The sequence below is a fragment of the Mustela putorius genome, unplaced genomic scaffold, assembly GCF_011764305.1.
Source record: "Mustela putorius furo isolate JIRA1106 unplaced genomic scaffold, ASM1176430v1.1 tig00001059_pilon_pilon_pilon, whole genome shotgun sequence".
NCBI classification, from domain to species: domain Eukaryota; kingdom Metazoa; phylum Chordata; class Mammalia; order Carnivora; family Mustelidae; genus Mustela; species Mustela putorius.
Genome location: NW_025421553.1, coordinates 4,345,129 through 4,364,662, shown reverse-complemented (window position 1 = coordinate 4,364,662; position 19,534 = coordinate 4,345,129). Strand labels below are relative to the sequence as shown.

The 19,534-nt window shown below is 41.9% G+C and overlaps 1 protein-coding gene across 4 annotated transcripts in view; it reads left to right on the top strand.

Annotated features, from left to right (window-relative positions):
* CAMK4 (calcium/calmodulin dependent protein kinase IV) overlaps positions 1-19,534 on the top strand; it is a 232,289-nt gene that overhangs the window by 201,582 nt on the left and 11,173 nt on the right. For all 4 annotated transcript variants that reach the window (XM_045087141.1, XM_045087140.1, XM_045087142.1 and 1 more), the window contains 3 exons: positions 9,243-9,318; positions 14,307-14,433; positions 19,185-19,337. In XM_045087141.1, coding sequence (XP_044943076.1) covers positions 9,243-9,318; positions 14,307-14,433; positions 19,185-19,337 — 356 coding nt within the window. The remainder of the gene's footprint in view (positions 1-9,242; positions 9,319-14,306; positions 14,434-19,184; positions 19,338-19,534) is intronic.

Genomic DNA, 19,534 nt, shown 5'->3' with positions numbered 1-19,534 from the left:
GGTAAAGAGTGAGATAAAAGAGTATTCCTAATACTAATTTCTAATTCATAAGCTCAGTTAATTAAACTATGTATGTTCATATTTCATATTTTTATCTGCCTGTCCAAGTTCCATTTACAGGGTCTAGAAGCTGTTCAGAATTTATTTTCTGTTGGCATTTGCCAGGGTTGCGTAAGAGTGATGATCTTATGTTGCTCCCACATTGTTATGTTTTAAAGAAATAACTTCTTATGTTCACTATACTGAAATTAAAGATAATTCCTCAACAGCCTGGAGTCAAACAGAAGAGACTTGTGTCTGCATGAACAAACACTTATGTGACCAATGTAGAAAAATTTAAGTGAAGTAAAAAAAGCAAATCTAATAATCTAAACTCTATGCTTTCAGTATAGCTTCATAAAAGCTGTATTTTGTTCACTTCTGGAGGACTAAAGAGCTAAGGTGAAATAAGAGTATTATGATACATTGGTAATCTAACCACCTAAGGGATGATCTCACTGAGAATTAAGGAAATACCCACAACGATGACTTCCTTTTTATAGTGAGTTTAAGAAAAAAACAGAAGAGTACATAGTAAAATATCAATTGCGAATATATATAATTTATATATAATATAAATTATAATATAAATATAATGCTTGACAGGCTGATGTGTATACATGGGGCTCCTGTGGGGCTAGCTAACCATGGGAAAGAGCAGGAAATGTGAGAGGAAGCAAGCAGAGAATTCTCAGCAGGTGGGTAAAGCGGGTCCAGGTTCATCTCCATTTTGATACCGTGGCCCTTCTTTCTCCCTAAGATAGGCTGTGTCGCCAACCGCCATATGACCACAACACTTGATCCAAATGAACAAACGCCAGGCAAAGGGAAAAAGTGGGGTTAGGGACAGATACAGGAATGGCGAGGAAAGGCCATAGCTCATCTTGTTCTTAACCTTGCAGAGGACAGGGACTCAGCTGGTGGAGTGCAGGCTTATTTTAAGCTATCTTGGAGGTTTTAATTCTAGAGGAAAATGAGCCTCTTGGGGTTTTATATTGGTTTGGTACTGACCTAAACAAAGTGTATTGTGTGGAACTTTAGTTGTGTAGCTATTCAGTCCTTTTTTCATTTAATAAATATTTATTGAGTTCCTACTATGCACCAGGCACTATTCTAGGTGCTAAGATATAGTGATAAAACAAACTAACAAAAGCTCCTCTTTAAGAATGGCATATTTTAATGGGAGAAGACAAATAATAAAATGAGTGTGTCAGTATATAGAAAGAGGTTATGATTTCTGTGGAGTTGGGAAAGAGGAAAGGAAGTGCTGGGAGCTTGGGCTGCCACAAACAGGCTGATCAAGGAAGGCTTCACTGGAGAAGAGAGCAGAAGAACAGAGACTTGAAAGAGGAAAGGGAGAGAGCAAACCATGTGGAGTCTGTGGAAAGAAACACTCTAGATAGAGGGGACAGAGCACACCAACCCTAGAGCAAAAACATGCGTCGGTGTCTGTAGGTCCAGGAAGGAGGCAGTTGGGTGGAGTGCAGTGACAAGGGGAGAAAAAATAGGTAGGAGAGAGGACCAAAGAGCTCCAACTGCAAGGATAGAGTTCACATTAACTGAGGTGGGGAGGACCTTGGAAACAAAGGGATTGGGGCTTGTTGATTTTGATACTTGATATTTGTATTTGGGGGACTGTGAGAGATCCAGGTGGAGGTGACACGTGGGCAGAAGGATATATTTAATGTTCAGGAGCAGGGACATGGCTATTGATATCAATGTGAGCCCTTTCAGCATATAGATGCTGTGCGAAGTCACAAGACTCTCTAGCATCCCCAAGGCAGAAAAAGAAACAACCCAAACTGATCCCAAAGCAACGAACGTCCCCATCAGCAGGCCAGAGAGAAGGAACCACATTCATTAATCAAAGAACATCAGACAGTGAAGGAAGCAGCGTCATAGGACAGAATTAGGAATTATGAGTGGATGCTGTAAGGCACAGATATGGAGCACAATGTACAAGACAATAGTCTAACATCTGAAGCTGTCAGCAGTAGGAGGGCCTGCCTCTCTGGCTCAGAAATGGCCCCAGAGGCTGACTGACTTGTGTCTCGGGATTCGGGGCCATCAGGAAGGGAAAGGGATGAAGAGTTCTGCTCATCTCTGTATCACCCAGCAGATACATGGTCTGTGGCATTAAAAATATTACGTGGTCTGTCTATATGTTTTATATGTGTAAAACTGTGTTGAGGATTATGGCAAGCACTTAATTCAATCTAAGTTAACCAAATATATTCCAGCCCAAGATGCCTTATAAAATTGAGTCCATAGAGATTGTCACCAACATCATCCTCCCACTTTTCATGTTCCTTTGGTTTAGAAGCAGTCTTTTAATGTGCTGGTCATCCTTGGCTTCTGGGTCCCCCACCATAAATCACTTCCTGTGCTTCCCTCTCTATGAGTGTAAGTGACAACTTCAGGAACAAAACCAGCCGTGCCAGAGAATTCAGAGCTGAGGACTCAGCTCTATTATTACACATGTGAGGGCGGAATGTAGGGGAGAAGCGGTCACAGGAAGGGTGACTGATGACAAGTGGGTAGGAGACTTGCTTAAAATGTATTCTTTGGGCCCTGAACACCCACAAAATGTTCCGTTTTAGAATGTTGTTGGAGAAAGGATATGCATAAAATGAAAATATTTCAAAAGAATTATTAGTGATAATTATCAGTGAGATTCATAGCTCCTTTAGAGAAAAACGTGGTATTTGCCATTCTTAACAGAGTTCAGAGTCCACATCCATCACTTTCTATCTGTATCTCCATATCCAAAAAAGATTCTTGTATGATGTTAATATTAGGATGAGTTGGGTTTATTTACTCACACTCCACCTCCTCACAAAAATGGAAAAGCAACTTTTCAACAGTCAATACATCTTTGTTGTTCCTGGGCCAGCATTCATCACATCTTTAAAGTGAGCAAGAGGCTCAGTCTGATTAAGATTTGGAACAAATAGTGATTACTCTAAGATGGGAGGGCTCTGTGGGATCATAGAAAAGTGAATTTCATAGAAATGGAACTTTCCCAGGGTAATAAAAATAGGTTGTGTTTATTTTCTCCTCTTCCGAAAGTACTTAGGTGTTCTCAGATATTTGATTTTCTCTTCAGGGTATTATTTAAAAAAATAAAAAATAAGGTGAGGAAAATAAACTGGCTATCATTCTTCACCCATTTATAAGATTTATATGAAGAGAAATACCACGTAATCCATGTGGCAAGGAAGACTTTTTTAAACAGTTTAAATGAAAAATATTAAGTGCAAGTTGGAGTGACTGATATTTGTGGTATAAAAGATCAAGAGCCCAGGAAAATGGAAGAGATGCTTTAGAACATATGTTATACCACTTGGGTTTCAAAGCATCCTTCAGACTTCTTTCTTGGTCTACACTAACAAGTCATAGATAACCAAAATGACAGAAGCCCCAAATGTCTCCTCAGTCCTTCTCAACCTTTCACACCATGGAACAGCAGTATGGAACTCTTCTGAGATTTACTGTAGTAAACTGACAAGGCTGCTCCTAGCCAGAGGCAACCCCTTCTGGAAACATTGCAACTGTTTCCCAGTCTGATTCACACCTTCGTTAGAACACTTAGCAAACTGCACTAGGACATTGCCTGTCTTCTCTGCTGTCAAAGCATAAACTACACTTGACAGAGCTTAAAATTTTGTTCCCCGTTCTCACCAAATATATGTGACATTGTGACAAAGGACCACACGTGGTGCTCATGCTGAGGAAGGTACAATGTAGTCTGCCCAGCTGTGGGCACTGCTGCTGCCTATTGGAGGCAGCCCTGCCCGCGTTCTCCTCTGGGTTCCTAGCCACATTCAGAACAATAAGGGGAGAAATTTCCAAACACTGCTCTTCTGCTTCAGATAAATCCCTTTTTCTCCTCCTTCTACAGTGTTCACTCCTCAGAGGCAAAGTTTAGAGGGACTTCTAGATGCCATGGACTTTTGTGGTCCCCAGAGAACTCTGGAATTCAAGACAAGCCTCTACAAGTGAAAAGCTATAGGAGTTTTCCCTCAGCTATAGGAGGGGGCCTAATGCTGCAAAGCCAGATTCTGGCTTTAAGATGAAATAGTTTTTCCCTCATATGCTGGGAATCACTAAAACAAAAGCATTGGAGAGAATTTAAAACATACAAACAAACAAAAGCCCTGACCTATTGGAATCTGTGGTCTGGCCTTGAGCTGCCTGGCAGGGACTCATCTCAGTAGGACCTGGCTTTGCACCTCCAGCCACACTGGCTGCCCCAGTTCCTTAAGCCCGCTTGCTCCTGCCCACCACGAAGTCTGTGCCTGCATGCTTGCTCCAGCCAACCCACTTTCCACTGTCTTTGCTCACCCACTCCCTTTGCCCTCTAACTTCTCCCTCCACCCTCTCCCTTTGCCTGGCTCACTTCTCTAGCCCTTCACATCTCAGTTTAAACGTCGCTTTCTATACTCACCTTCTCTGATCTTTCTGAGCAGGTAGCCCTCTATTAGAAAGGCCCTCCAAGCACTTCCATTTACCACTTTGCATTTCTTCATGGGTTTTCTGGATCAATGTCTTCCTTCCCCACCCAACTGTAAGCTCCATGATGGCAAAGACTTGTCCTCTTGAACTCCCCATTACTACTCCAGCACTACCCAATGCAGTCCGTCATACAGCAGGTATTTAATAAATAGTTGATGATTTGTTTAATGAGTAAATGAATGAACATATGGACTTCATTCACATAAGTGTCCCTTGGATTTGTCTTTCTCCAAACAGTCAACAGTAGTTGGAAAGAAGTCTTCGGGTACAGAATGTCACTCTGTAGTTTTAACTCAAGAGGTCACGAGGGATTAACAAAATAAAGGTACAGTCAGTGACCAAAATCATCCCGATGGCTTTAGGAAAAGAGGGGAAACCTAGCATCAGTGGTCCCTATCAGTGTGCTGTAAGACATACCCCATGCTTTTTATGTAGGACCATTCCTAAAACTGGTTACAGTGGATTTATTTAAGAAAATGAAATTCACCCCAGCCTGTAGATGGACCCCCAGGAGCCCCAGTCTCTAGATGTTTTCATGGTACCATGATCTTATCAAAAAATCAGCACTCTTGAGATCTAAGTGGGATGTTGGTAAATAATTATCACTAAAGTTTGCATTTTTAATATGAATTTTATATTCCATTAAAATTGCTTTTTAAAACGTGAAGTCTGGTATCTTGGCAATTCTAAGACCATTTGCCAAAATCATTCTGTACTGGAGCTTAGAGTATGAAGTGTCCTGGGAGCTCTGTAGCATTTAGCGTTAATGAGCAATGACATGAAGGATAAAAGTTTAGGAAGTGGCAGAAAACTTGGACCCACTTAGAAGACAGCCAGAAAAATCAATAAAGGGTTATCAACTATTTTTAGAAAAGATGATTCTAAATTATTTTAAATACCTTTTTAAAAACTAGATCACACCTTGAAATAATTTTCTTCCCTACTTTATTTTGTTTGTTTGTTTGTTTGTTTGTTTGTTTTGGCAATGAGGTGAGAAAAGACAGGAAGGACCGTTGGGAGTGCTTATAGCTTTAAAAGGCACACTAGCTGATGTCTTTTCTTGAACTAAGTTGGAAGTAACCAACTATGTTTCACCTTAAGAAAATCACAAATTTATAGAATCCACCACAAGGATATTTGATATCTTGGAGACTTGTAGTACTGGTATGCTGAAGTCTGAAGTTTATTCTAGAAATCTTTGGCACTTAGAAAGGGTTCAGATACATTAAAAAAGTATGTTCTACTGGTCTTAAAGTCAAGGTCATGTTAAAGAAAAAATATTTAAAGGTTAACTGTGAATGGGACCTGACTGAGTCTAGGTGCTTAGAGTTTGTTTCCCCTAAATTTTGAATTATGATTAGTAAATATTATAAATTCTTTTTTTTTAAGATTTTTATTTATTTGTCAGATACAGAGGGAGAGAGAGTGAGCGAGCACAGGCAGGCAGAGGCAGAGGGAGAAGCAGGCTCCCTGCCGAGCAAGGAGCCCGATGTGGGACTTGATCCCAGGACCCTGGGATCATGACCTGAGCCGAAGGCAGCTGCTCAACCAACTGAGCCACCCAGGCGTCCCTATAAATTCTTTTTAAGAGAAACTTATGATGAAGGGCAAAAACATTCTGTACTCCTTTTGTCTCAGTTAACCTCTTAAGGGAAAGTTTAGCTTTTCACACTAGAAGTTTGCCCACATTGCTGCCTAATAATGCTTTACAAGGTACTGACTTGCCTCTAGAGGTAAAGTTAGACCCAGTGCTAGGAAGGGTCAGATATTGCCACTTCGGATAAGAAACCCAGATGCCCCATAAAGTGGATTCAGAAAGAATTTTGTTCTGTGGTAATCACTTCGTTTGGAACCTTAGCCTGGGAGCTATAAAGAATGGCTAGTTTGAATACATTTTATTTCTTTTTGTTGTCTGGTTGCTGTTGCTAGAACTTCTAGCACTATGTTGAACAACAGTGGCAAGAGTGGGCATCCTTGTCATGTTCTTGATCTCAAAGGGAAGGCTGTGAGCTTTTCCCCATTGAGGATGATATTTGCTGTGAGTTTTTCATAGACAGATTTTATCAAGTTGATGGATGTTTCCTCTCTCCTGATACTTTGAAGAGTTTTAATCAGGAAGGGATGCTGTATTTTGTCAAATGCCTTTTCTGTATCAATTGAGAGGACTATGTGGTTCTTCTCTCTTCTCTTATTGATTTGTTCTATCACGTTGATTGATTTGCAAATGTTGACCCACCCTTGCATCCCAGGGATGAATCCCACCTGGTCATGATAGATAATCTTTTTAATGTACTGTTGGATCCTATTAGCTAGGATCTTGTTGAGAATCTTGGCTTCCATATTCATCAGGGATATTGGTCTGAAATTCTCCTTTTTGATGGGGCTTTTCCTGGTTTAGGGATCAGGGTAATGCTGGCTTCATAAGGAATAACATGGAGGACATTAGGAGAAGGAAAGGAAAAGTGAATTGGGGGAAATCGGAGGGGGAGACAAACCATGAGAGACTGTGGACTCTGAGAAACAAACAGTTTTGGAGGGGAGAGGGGTGGGGCATGGGTGAGCCCGGTGGTGGGTATTAAGGAGGGCACGTGTTACATGGAGCACTGGGTGTGGTGCATAAAACAATGAATCTTGGAACACTGAAAAAAAAAAAAAAAAAGAATGGCCAGAAAAAGCCCCTGGCCTTTGCAACAGCGTGCTAATCTCTGAACAGCACAGAAGGGGAGGGCTCATTGCCCCCACAGGTCCATGCATGTAATAGGCACTCCCGCAGGAAGAATGTGGGAGTGCAGCAGGTTCTGGAAGTAAAGTGCAGGTCCTCTCTTCTTGTGTAAACTATCAGTAATGATTCCTCTACTGATAACAAGGTGGCTAGCAGCTTAAACCTCAGAGTAAACTTAGAAATCAGCTGATCCAACTCCCTTAGATTTTAGAGTAAAAACAAGTCCCAGATTATGTCAAAGACTCTCCCCAACATATTTCTGCATGTTTAAATGTCCGTGTGGGACACGATAGCACTCCATGGACAGGAAGACTTGAGTGGGGAAGGACTAACAATAGTACCAAGTGTGCATGTGTTCTCCTGCCTGACTGGAAGACCTCAGCCCCGTAGACAATGGCAGCTGCCCTCCTGACAGTGGTGGTCTAACCCGAGTTTCCTTTGAACTCTCATGAGCAAAGCATTTGCAAGTGGGAGTTCAGTATTGGGGCCCAATGGAACCAGATATGGGACCAGATTGCCATGGAAAAGAAAAGCTAACCCAAAAGAACGAACAGTGTTGTCAATGAGTGTGCCTTTTCTTCATTATGCTAATTAAATCCTAAGAGGGAGAATTTCTAGGAATAATGTGTCCATAGATGAGAAGAACTTCTTAGCCCCTGATGCTATGCTTTAGAGGGTCCATCTTGCTGCGTGGCTGCTGGTATGTTACACTGCACACTCATTTCACTGTATGGGCTCTTCATCTCCTGTATTTTATGTAACACAACTTTTACAGGGAAGAGAAGATCCTGATTGCAAAAGGATAGGGAGATGCAGGGACAGTATGGGAAGCCGTCAGTGGAAAATTCACTGGGCTCCTTCTTCTAAGTTACATCCAAAGTCCCAGGAAAATAGCTTCCTTCCAGAGCTCACTTTAACAGTCTACACTGAATATGACATGTCCAGCCTGTGTAGACAGGAATCCAGCTCCCTTGCTCTCCTGCTTCCAGCTGGAAGGAGGAATGTGATGCCCGCATCCCCAAAGCCTCCCTTAGGGAGTCCTGAGCATTCATCAGTCAGCTCCTAGCTCGGGGACCCCACTGACATTTACAGCACTTCTGTTCAAAATAGAAAAAGGCCACTCTGGGCTACAGGTCTGAGCCTTATTATTATTTTTTTTTTTCTTCCTTGTTAGGCAAACATAACACCTCCAATTCTCTGTGCAAACGATTGGCCCCACTTAACTCTCCATTTTCACAGCTCCAACATAAGTACCAACAGAAAAGATCTCATCATTCTATACTACAGGGCCCTTTCATGGCTGAGAAGACCTTCCACTTTCACAGTGAGCAGGGCTAATAGGAGCAGGTTCGTTGTGCACAGAGAAGACCCCTTCCTTCATGCATAATTCCAAACTGACTGGGGACAGCTGCGCTCAGGTGACCTACATGTAGTTCTCAGTGCTAGGGCATGTATCAGGGCCCCTTCCAACTCTTCTTCCAGCCTCCCAGCACTTGAGGCTTCTCAGTGCTTCCCACCCCATCCACCCTGCTCCCGGCCCTGCACACGGTCAGATATACACATGCATGGATGTCCCTGCTCCGAGTAGATCTAGATCTCAAGGTAGAATCACTGTGCCTTTTCCCCCTTACTCTGCGGAACTTGTCTTTGTTTTCTGCCTACAAATCTCCTTTTGAAGAAAGGAATCTTTTACAGCAGATCTGTCTGGTTGGAACGATGCTTCAGTGTAGACTATCAAAGTTAATAGCTTTATATTTATGCACCCCAAACACAAAAAGACTTGACTTTTTCCCATTAAAATAGATGTTAAGAATTTGTAGTCTCATACTTTGGTTTGGGGGGACAAAATTGATTACAAAACTATTTCTGAACTTTCTGTTAATTAATTTCTTACCTGTTGCTTGTTTTCAGGATGTAAAATTTAAATTTAAAGTCGGATTTAACACAATATTCATTCTTTCTGCAGCACCTGAAATTCTTAGAGGCTGCGCCTATGGACCTGAGGTGGACATGTGGTCTGTAGGAATAATCACCTACATCTTGTAAGTGAAGAAAAGCAATCTCTATGGGTACTATTTGCCTTTGCTGTAATATTTCTTAAGTACTTAGAGGCCTCATAAAAAGCAAGATTACTTTAGACTTTTGTGATTTTCTACAGCATACTAAACGTAGTTAGTGGTAGACTTTTCTGAAAACAAGCATCGCATTTTCTTCTCTGATTTTCCTGGGGCCAGACTGTCTGTCCACGGCTTTTCTGCGCCTCATTCTGCAGGGCAATGGATAGCAGATTTGGGGAACAATTCCCTATTTGATGTTAAGAAGAAATGGGAAACTCAGGTCCATCTATTAAACTTGCCCTTGTTTTACTTATTTATGTCTCATCAAAATACAGTATGAATCCTTTTTAAAGGGCAAATGGCTCTTTAATCTCCTAAGCAATTCCAGACAGGGACATTTCTTGTCAGCAGTGTTTTTAATGCAGTTTGGCTATCAGTTTTGTTTTCTGTCTCTGTTAGGTCCTCAAGGACCTTGAGTTTAATACCCTAAACTCAGAGAAGCTGAATTTCTCTGATAAAAACCACACACACACACACACACAACCAAAACAACTAAATCTCACATTTTCTGGTTTCCCAAACTCCATTCCTGAGCTTCCGTCTACTAATAACCAAGGGGTTTCAGGCAGTTTGCCAAGGAGATGGTAGAAGAGCAGAGGAGCATGAAGGAAAGCAAGGAGTGAGGGTGTGTGAGAAGACTGCTGAAGAGCAGCCACAGAAGCAAGATATCCATGAGTTCCAGAGTTTAATTCAAAACAAGTAGCTTTGGCTGCCATTTGGAGGACACTGCACAGTTGCCTGTTGGAACCTGTAACATTCAGATCTACAAAGAGATTTTATAGGGTATAAAAAAAAGTGTAGTTGCTGGGGGGAGGGGGGTTGGCAGAAGGGGGGGTGGGGTTATGGACATTGGGGAGGGTATGTGCTTTGGTGAGTGCTGTGAAGTGTGTAAACCTGGCGATTCACAGACCTGTACCCCTGGGGATAAAAATATATGTTTATAAAAAATTAAAAATTAAAAAAAAAAAAAGTGTATTCATCGGGCAGGCAGGGTGGCTTCAACAACAGGCTTGTATTCATCACAGTTCCAGGCATTGGAAGTCTGAGGTCAGGGCGCCAGGAGGTCCAGTCCTGGGGAGAGCTCTCTTCCTGGCTTGCAGACATCTGCCTTCTTACTTTTTACCCACATGGCAGAGAAAAAAAATGTGAGCTCTTTGGCATCTCTTCTTTTAAGGACACTAATCCCATCATAAAGCTGCGCCCTGCCCCCCATGACCACATCAACCTTAGTTACCTCCCAAAGGCTTCATCTCCAAATAGCATCAGGTGAGGACTTCTCATCATAGGAATTTGAGGGAGACACAATTCAGTCCATAACAGAAAGAGGTTTTGGATTTTTTATTTGTTTGTTTAATTTAATAGCGATCTTAGAAAGTGCAGTGTCTAGGTAATAAGAGCTAGAAGGAAGGTAAGGAGGGTACCCTCAGACAAATTAGTAAACTCTGAGTTTATCTGGGTATATTCAGTCATCTGGAGCCAAGACAAAAAGGTTTAACAAGCAACCCAGTAAATAGCCATCTGCTATGATGTAATGTCAAAAGATAGATTCGGTATTGAATTCCTTGTGGATCCAAAATATACTAGAGCTTGAAAAGCATTTGGAGAGGTAGACAACCATGTTTTTTCTTATGAAAGGGCAAAACTGTTAGGTAATGTATTTGCCTTATTAAGTGCTTAATTCATTAAAATGAATTCCTGGGGGCACATCATAGAATTCCCATAGCTTACATTTGAGATCACTTTTCGTCTGGGAAGAAAATGTTGGCTCCTGAGTTAGGTAGGTGACATATCATACTTAATGACATTAAATGAAAAATTGCACTATGCAAATAACAAATCAGATTTGCCCCTAAAATGTTATTGTGCCCAACCAGTTGCAATTTCATGCTGAAATGTGATGGGGGGTCGGGGGTAAAGCATTAAGGATGTACAAGAACTTAGAGAGACGGAGAAATGACATCACATTCACCCTGAGAACCTGAAATATGGAATGAATAAAATTCCATGACGTGGTCACTGACCAGGGAAAATGAAGAGAAAAAAATATAATTGTTGGAGAAACATCTTATCAAAGCCCTGAAAATAATTTTAAAAGTCTTTCTGGGGCTCCTGGGTGGCTCAGCTGGTTAAGCTTGATCTCAGCCGAGGTCTTGATCTCTGGGTCGTGAGTTCAGGGCTCACGCTGGGCTCCATGCTGGATAGGGAGCCTACTTTAAAAAAAAAAAAAAAAAAAAAAAAAAAAAAAAGGTCAAGGTCCTTTCCCCTCGTTCACATAAGGTCACTAAGTTAATAGTTGTTGGCTCAAAGTCCACAGTGGTAGCTCTCAAATGAAAATACATTATCAGCGTTGCTTACAACTAATGTCCTTTAGTGTGGCCTCACTTCTGTCAGCTCCTAAGCCCAGGGTTGTTTAATCTGTAGTTTATTAACAACTGATGAAGTCCACCTGGCAAGGTTCACTGGGACACTTCTCCAAGATCGTGCCATTGGACCTATATATCTCCTTTACTATTATTAAAAGTTCCATAAGGCTATTTTGTGCTATGACCTTGCTATTTCTACGTATGACAATAGACTGGGAATGAAAGCCATTTTGTTGTTTCTCACAGAAATTCTGACCCCTCTACCTTTTACACCTAAACCCTTTGTACCTACAGACAAAAGCAACTACTATAATGCTCAGGTCAGAATCAGAATCAGTAACATCAAAGATTCAAACTCTCTCTTTCAGCTTTCAACACCACAGTTCTGCCTAGTGGCTTAAAGGTCCCCTTATTATACCTTCACTCTTCAGGCCTGTATAATCCTACTATCCTCCTAAACTATCATTGTCTTTATTCAAATATTTCCATGTCTGAAGGCTTTTTGCATGGTGTATATGTGTGTATGTTGCTCTGTGTCACATTGCTTCTATTTTTGGCATTTCAGGCTGACATGATATGAGCTTCTTACTTCCATCACAGTGCACACATGCACAGGCATGTTTGAGAAGTGAGAATGGCATCTGAGTACCTTCTGAACTGTCATGTTTCTTTCTAGATTTCCAGAAGGAGAAACATGAGTTTTCTTAAACTAAGCCTAGAACATTGGCTAATTCCTCCACAACTAACCAAGAATAAGCTATACTTTTCTAGTGTTGTGGATGGCACAGGAATGGCCAAGTAAGGCTGAGCTACCTCCTTGTCGAGGTGTGGACATGGGCTCCTTTCTGTCCTTATGTGGCAGCAGGATTCTCTGTGTAGACTGCTGCAGTGGACAGGGGGACTCACTAGTCTGAGACTCAGCACTGCTAAACCCTGTCTTTTCCTGGCTGGCTCCGGAATATTTAAAAAAGACAAAGACTCTCCCAACAGGACGTTCCCTGAGCAAAGGATGTAAGAAAATGCTTCTGTCTAGAAACCCACTACATTAGAATACATTCAAACATTTCATGCTCTGCTCCAACCTGGCCAGCTTGAAGGAAGAATTTGAGAGAATGTTTTGGGGTTTTTTTTCGTGTTCATTCTCCACCCCACCCCCCATTTTTTTGTCCAGTACAACACATGCCCTGGTAGGGATTTCTTTTATATGGTCTCCTTTTGATCCCTAGTGATTTCAGAACCTGTATGTACCTGTCTGTAAACAGTGGAGGCTTTAGTGGGCCCCGAACAGCAATTCACTTTTTCTCTCTCCCTTTAGGATGCCAGAGATGATTCTCTAGTTCTCTTCTCCCACTTTCCCCATTCATTTGTAGGCTGACCCCCTACTAGAAAATGAAGGTGAACATGGGTCTTTAAGACAGAAGTGAGGGTCTCACGTGAGGCTGCGCTGACTCTAGCTACTCATCTCTGTTGGCCGTGTGTGTTTACTGTGTCAAGTTCTAAAAGACCATTTCCTGACAACAGTCTAACTTCCTGTCTTTGTTCACTCTGAAATTTAAACTGGAGTGGGATGGAAATCTAATATTTGACTCATTTCTGTGGAGGAGTTCAGTGAATAGGGCTGAGTAAAAATGACTGAAAAATCTTTTCTGTCTGTCTACCTCTTAATCTCTTTACCCTCAAAAACTCCTCTAATTCTTGGGTGCCTAGGTGGCTCAGTCAGTTAAGTGTCTGCTTTTGGCTCAGGTCATGACCCTGGGGTCCTGGGATGAAGCCCCAAGTCCTCAGGCTCCCTGCTCATTGGGGAGCCTGCTTCTCTTTCTCACTCTGCCCCTTCCCCTGTTCACGCTGTCTCTCTCACAAAAAGTCAATCAATCAACCAACCCTTTAAAATCTCAAAAAGAAAATCCTGATTCTTCCACTTCCTAATAAATTGGAATTCTAATCAATCTGTCTTCTCAATTCCTGGTTAAAAAAATTCCATAGCAAGTCATTAGCATGTAATGTTAGCTGTTATAATAATGTTAGCTATTATCTTTATTGTTGTTTTGTGTCATAATTATTGATGTTATTATAAACTCTTTGTAGAAATTATTTTTAATTTATTTTTTTCAGTGTTCCAAGATTTATTGTTTATGCACCACACCCAGTGCTCCATGCAATACCTGCCCTCCTTAATACTCACCACCAGGCTCTCCCAACCCCCAACCCCCTCCCCTCCAAAAACCTCAGTTTGTTTCTCAAAGTCCACAATCTCTCATGATTTGTTTCCCCCTCCGATTTCCCCCAACTCACTTCTCCTCTACTTCACCCAGTGTCCTCCTTTGTAGAAATTCTTAATCAGTTTGGTATCTGTTTTTACTTCCAGAGGACACGATTGTGTATTTATACAGTCAAAAGTGATTTATAACAAGGCAGTTACATACTTGTACTACGTAGACTTGCAATCATAACAGAAAGCTTGGAAAGGGCAGTCTGGAATTTCTGCAAAAATTTGATGAAATATATTTAGGCTTCTAAAGACATTTTATTCTCTATCTTTTGTCCTTCTAGACTTTGTGGATTTGAACCATTCTATGATGAAAGAGGTGATCAGTTCATGTTCAGGAGAATTCTGAATTGTGAATACTACTTTATCTCCCCCTGGTGGGATGAAGTATCTCTAAATGCCAAGGACCTGGTAAGTGAAACCAAGTCAAAATGAAGTAAAATCTTCACATTCTTCTTCTTCTTCTTTTTTTTTTTTTTAAGATTTTATTTATTTATTTGACACAGAGATCACAAGTAGGAGAGAGGCAGGCAGAGAGAGAGGGGGAAGCAGGCTCCCTGCTGAGCAGAGAGCTCAATGTGGGGCTCGATCCCAGGACCCTGAGATCATGACCTGAGCCAAAGGCAGAGGCCCAACCCACTGAGCCACAGGTGCCCCTTCACATTCATTTTTAACTAGTTAATGGGCGGTGTCCTTTTTAAAATTTTCCCCTCTTAGTAATTGCATTTTTAATAAAACAATGTACATAATATATTTTTCTTGTAGATAATGAAAAACAGATATGCTTAACTCATCACTTGCTGAATTATCACAATTAAAAATTACTGCATTGTTAATTAGTGAGATTTTACCACCTAGTCAATGTAAAACCTTGCTTTTGAAGTCAGTTGTACTGGGTAAATTCAGGCATAATTTGGAATTCCATTTTAACATGGCTTGCCTAGATTACCTAGATTTGATTATACAAACTTGCTGAAATATCCCAATAACAGCACAAGCCCCTTACACGCCTTGCTGGCATCATAAACAAGTTACACTCTACTGATAATTTATTTTGTTTGGTTTTTTGTTTGTGTTATTTGGGTCCTTGCTTAAGCTAATATTGAAGTTTATTTGCATAAAGGAATGACCTACATTCTGGGGAGATGGCCCACCTGTTCTAAAATAAAGGGTATACTAGCACGAGATGAAAGCAATAACCGTCATTCTTCTAGAGAAAAGCCACACAGAAATAGCTAAGAGTTGACTTTTGAACCACAGAAGGCTAGTAGCTCTCAAAGGGATCTTATCAGTCATTTAGTCTTCCCTTCATTTAAAGTTGAGGGTGCTGGGGGCACCTGGGTCACTCAGTCAGTTAAGGTCACTAAGCTGGCTCAGGTCATGATCTCAGGGTTCTGGGATTTAGCGCCACATCTTCAGGCTCCCTGCTCAGCTTGTGCTGTGCTCTCTCTCTCTTAAATAAATAAGTTAAAAAACAAACAAACAAAAAAAACACAACCAGACTTGAGGGTGCTGAAACCCAGAGAGGTGAAATGATTGTCCAAAGTCACACAGCTTCCCAGCAGAATGAATGATCCAGGTTTCTAGGATCTTTTCTAAGAAAAGATCCTAGATATTTGGAGGGTAAAGGAGAATTCTGAATTCTGCTCTTTTCCCTCCAAACATTTCTTTCTTCCCATCCATGTTCTTTCGTGGAACAAACCCCTGTAGACCATGATTTTGCAGTACAGCCAGGCAGAGAGGCAATGTGTGCGATGTGTGGAGACATCCTCCCAACTTCCCCCTCAAGTCAGGCCCCACACTCCTAAACACCTCTTGAATCCACCCACTTCCCTCCACTCCACCACCACTGCCCCCGTCAGCCCTGGCCTCTCCTGCGGAACCACTGCCAGAACCTCCCCTGTGGCCCTCCTGCCTCCGTGGCAAGTTTAGGTACACTCTCCACACAGGATTCAGAGGAAGGGCCTAATAAATAAATCACCTCCTGTCACTCTCCTGCTTTGAGGCTCTTAGGATAAAATCCAAAATCTGTAATCAGATATACACAGCACCACCTGGTCGGGTTGAGAGTCCACTGCCCTGCCCATGCCGCCCATTTCACAACGCTGTCCTCTGGTGCACTTCACTCCAGGGCACCAGACCAACCCAACCCTCATCAGGACAGCTCAGGGTGTGGGCCACTACTCCTTCCTCTGCTTTGTACTGTTCTTCCCTCCTTCCTTCCTCCCTCTCCCTTCCCACCATCTCTCTTTCTCTCTCTCTCTCTCTCTCTCTCTCTCTCACACACACACACACACACACACACACCCCTCTTGCATGGGTAAGTCTTATTTACAAGCCCTAGTTGCCATGTGACATCCTCCATCCAGGTGGCCTTGTCTGCCTACCTTCAGCAGTTCCTCCTTCCCACAACTGCTTTGTTCCTTCTGCCACATTGTTCTATTGCCCACTTAGCCTTCTCTTTAATGATGGTTGCGACTTATATTTACTTGTGGAAAGAGCTTCCTTAGCTAGATTTTAAATTCTGGTAGAGGTCAAGGCATGTGTACCCAGATCTTAGTACCATTTGGGCCTATAGTACAGACTCAATAGTTTTTTTTTTTTTTTTTTTTTTTTTTTTAATAAAACGATGAATCAGGAAGTAGACCATGGATTTTTTAAGGTCTGACACACCTGGATTCAAGGACCCTCTTCCTTATAACCTAGAGGTGTGACCTGGGCCTTGTTATCTATTCTCTCTACTTTAGTTTTCTTTTCTAAGATTTTATTTCATTTATCTGACAGAGACAGCAGCACAGGGAACACAAGCAGGGGGAGTGGGAGAGGGAGAAGCAGGCTTCTCTCAGAGCAGGGAGCCTGATGCGGGGCTCGATTCCAGGATGCTGGGATCATGATCTGAGCCGAAGACAGAGGCTTAACAACTGAGCCACCCAGACACCCCTAGTTTTCTGTTCTGGGATGATCCCAGTACCTTTCTCTAGATTGTTGGGAGACTTAGGGGCTATAATGCAGGTTAACTGACTCCTACCAACTAACACCCTAACAGTTCTTTATGCAGCCTGCCTGCCTTGTCTTTTCATCGCCAATAAAACCTAAATGGGTAAGAGGGTTAGCTTTGATATTCCTTCATTCATCTAAATCCTACCTTTGGGCTAATAAGTTTGTAAAACTTCAGCATTAAAGGAATCCTTGAGTACCACTGATGTGTTCTTATCAGCAGCACCCACATCCATTCTGAAATCACCAGGGGAACAGTGCCCATGAGTGATGGGGTCAGGTTGTAAGGGGGCTGTAGGATCATGGCAAGGCTTTGGGGTTGAATCTTGGCAAGGTCACTGGGGCTCTCAGACCTTCAGTGAGTTTAACAGTTCAGCGCATTGATCTCTTCAAATGTAAAGATTAACACTGACAGATGGGAATTGGGGGGCACTTACTGACTTTCAGTAAATTCTTTGTATTTTCAGGAGGAGGAGGATGGTAATGATAAGGATGATTAGAAAATGGGAGGGAAAGATCTCATTGTGCATTGTTGTCAAGGATTAGTTACCATTTATACAAACTTACTTGGAGAGTTTCCCACAGGTGACAGCTATGACTGCAATCAGATTTTTATTTACCGCCCTGCATTCCTTTTCCTTAATCACCTGCACCTCCCACCACCTCCTCTCAGATTTTTAGCCTAAGCAGCCTCACATCTCTGTCCTCTACAAACCCTCTCTACCCCCAATCCACATTTCTTTGCAACTTTTGCAGAAAAGAAGTAAGAGGAGAACCAGATATCTGTTCTTCATTTGATTTACTGCCTGGTTGCAGTAGCCTGCATTCAGTTCTTCTTAGCTGAACAGAGTTAGAAAAGACCTCGGGCCTTACATCCCCCGAAGCCCCCATTTGCCCCGTGGGCAGATGAAGGCCAGAGGGTGGACTGACCTTGGAGGCACTGTGGTGTTGCAGCCACAAAATGAGCTCTGAGGTAAGACCGATCTTGATTGGAATAGAACTTCCACCAGTTCCAAGCTATCTGGCCTCAGTTAAGGCAACAGAATCTTTCTGAACTTCCTTCCGTCCCTCATTTATGAATTAGAGCTACTAGTTCCAAGTTGATAAGGTTAGGGAAGAATTACACAAGTTTTTAAAGATTTTCATATGTATGTAAGAATGTATTTACAAAGGAATGAGGTGGAGAAAAGAAGATATAAGAAAAAGGCCTAGGAGAATGTTCACGGGCTCTCGATTCATATGTCGGTCTTTGTCCAGAGTTACAAAAGTGGGTAAGAGATGTAACGGGGGCTTGAACATGCCTCCTAACTTTAAGCAGTTTCTACCTCATTCCATGTCACCCTGTCTGAGCCCAGGGCCAGGGATTATTTTGTTGGTTGATCTTCCTGGCTGTTTATTATCTGCTTATTCTCAGAATGGTCTGCTATGGGTTAAATTTAGTACTTTAAACAAATCATGTCCCTAAACCCCCGATAACACTTGGCCTATTCCTTCAAAACCTTCAAGATATTAGAATGAATTTTAGCATGGAATCATGGGATAAGCATAAAGACTGATACTATCCCTTTGTTACTACCTAATCCCCACAGATGGGGTACCTGGGTGGCTCATTCAGTTAAGCGTCTGCCTTTGGCTCAGGTCATGATACCAGAGTCTGGGATTGAGGTCTTCATCGGGCTCCCTGCTCAGCCGGTAGCCTTCTTCTCCCTCTGCCTGCTGCTCTCTCTCTCTTTCTCATAAATAAATAACATTTTTTTAAAAAATCCCAACAGAAAGCATGATGAATGCACGATTCCATCTCCATTGCTATTCATCCAAAGTTCTGAATTCTAAGTGGTGCTAAGTGCAGCCTAGAATTATTCAGATGCTGGCTCTTCTTCAAAGACCTTCCAGTCCACAGGCAACCAAGAACCTGTTTCTTTGACCTCTCTTGGAAGTTGCCTGCCTGCCTGGCCTCTCAGGTGGCACAAGCCACTGTCTCTCAGACCTCCTCAACCACTGCTCCCTGAAATTCTCCTCACAGTGACCACTGAAAAGCTTTCTTTTTTTTTTTTTTTTTTTTTTTAATGTATAGTTAGTGGTACTGCTAGGAAATTAGAGTAATTGAGAGGCAAGCCTGAGTCACCTTAAGAATCTCCCTAAGAAATGGTTCTTTATCATTTCAGGTCAGAAAACTAATTGTTCTGGATCCTAAGAAACGCCTGACTACCTTCCAAGCTCTCCAGCATCCATGGGTCACAGGTAAAGCTGCCAATTTTGTACACATGGATACTGCTCAAAAGAAGCTCCAAGAATTCAATGCCCGGCGCAAGCTCAAGGTAAGATAGGTTTTGTTTTGCTTGTGTTTTTTTCTTTGTTACTCTCTTTCTTAGCTTGAACTATTAAAGATAATTCCATTATTCTTCATCTAATAATATTATTCATCTCCTGTAGTACCAGGGAAAATCTTGCCTTGAAATCCCAGCAATACTTGTGTAAAGCCACTGACAGTCATGATATTCTCTCGTAAGAGTTC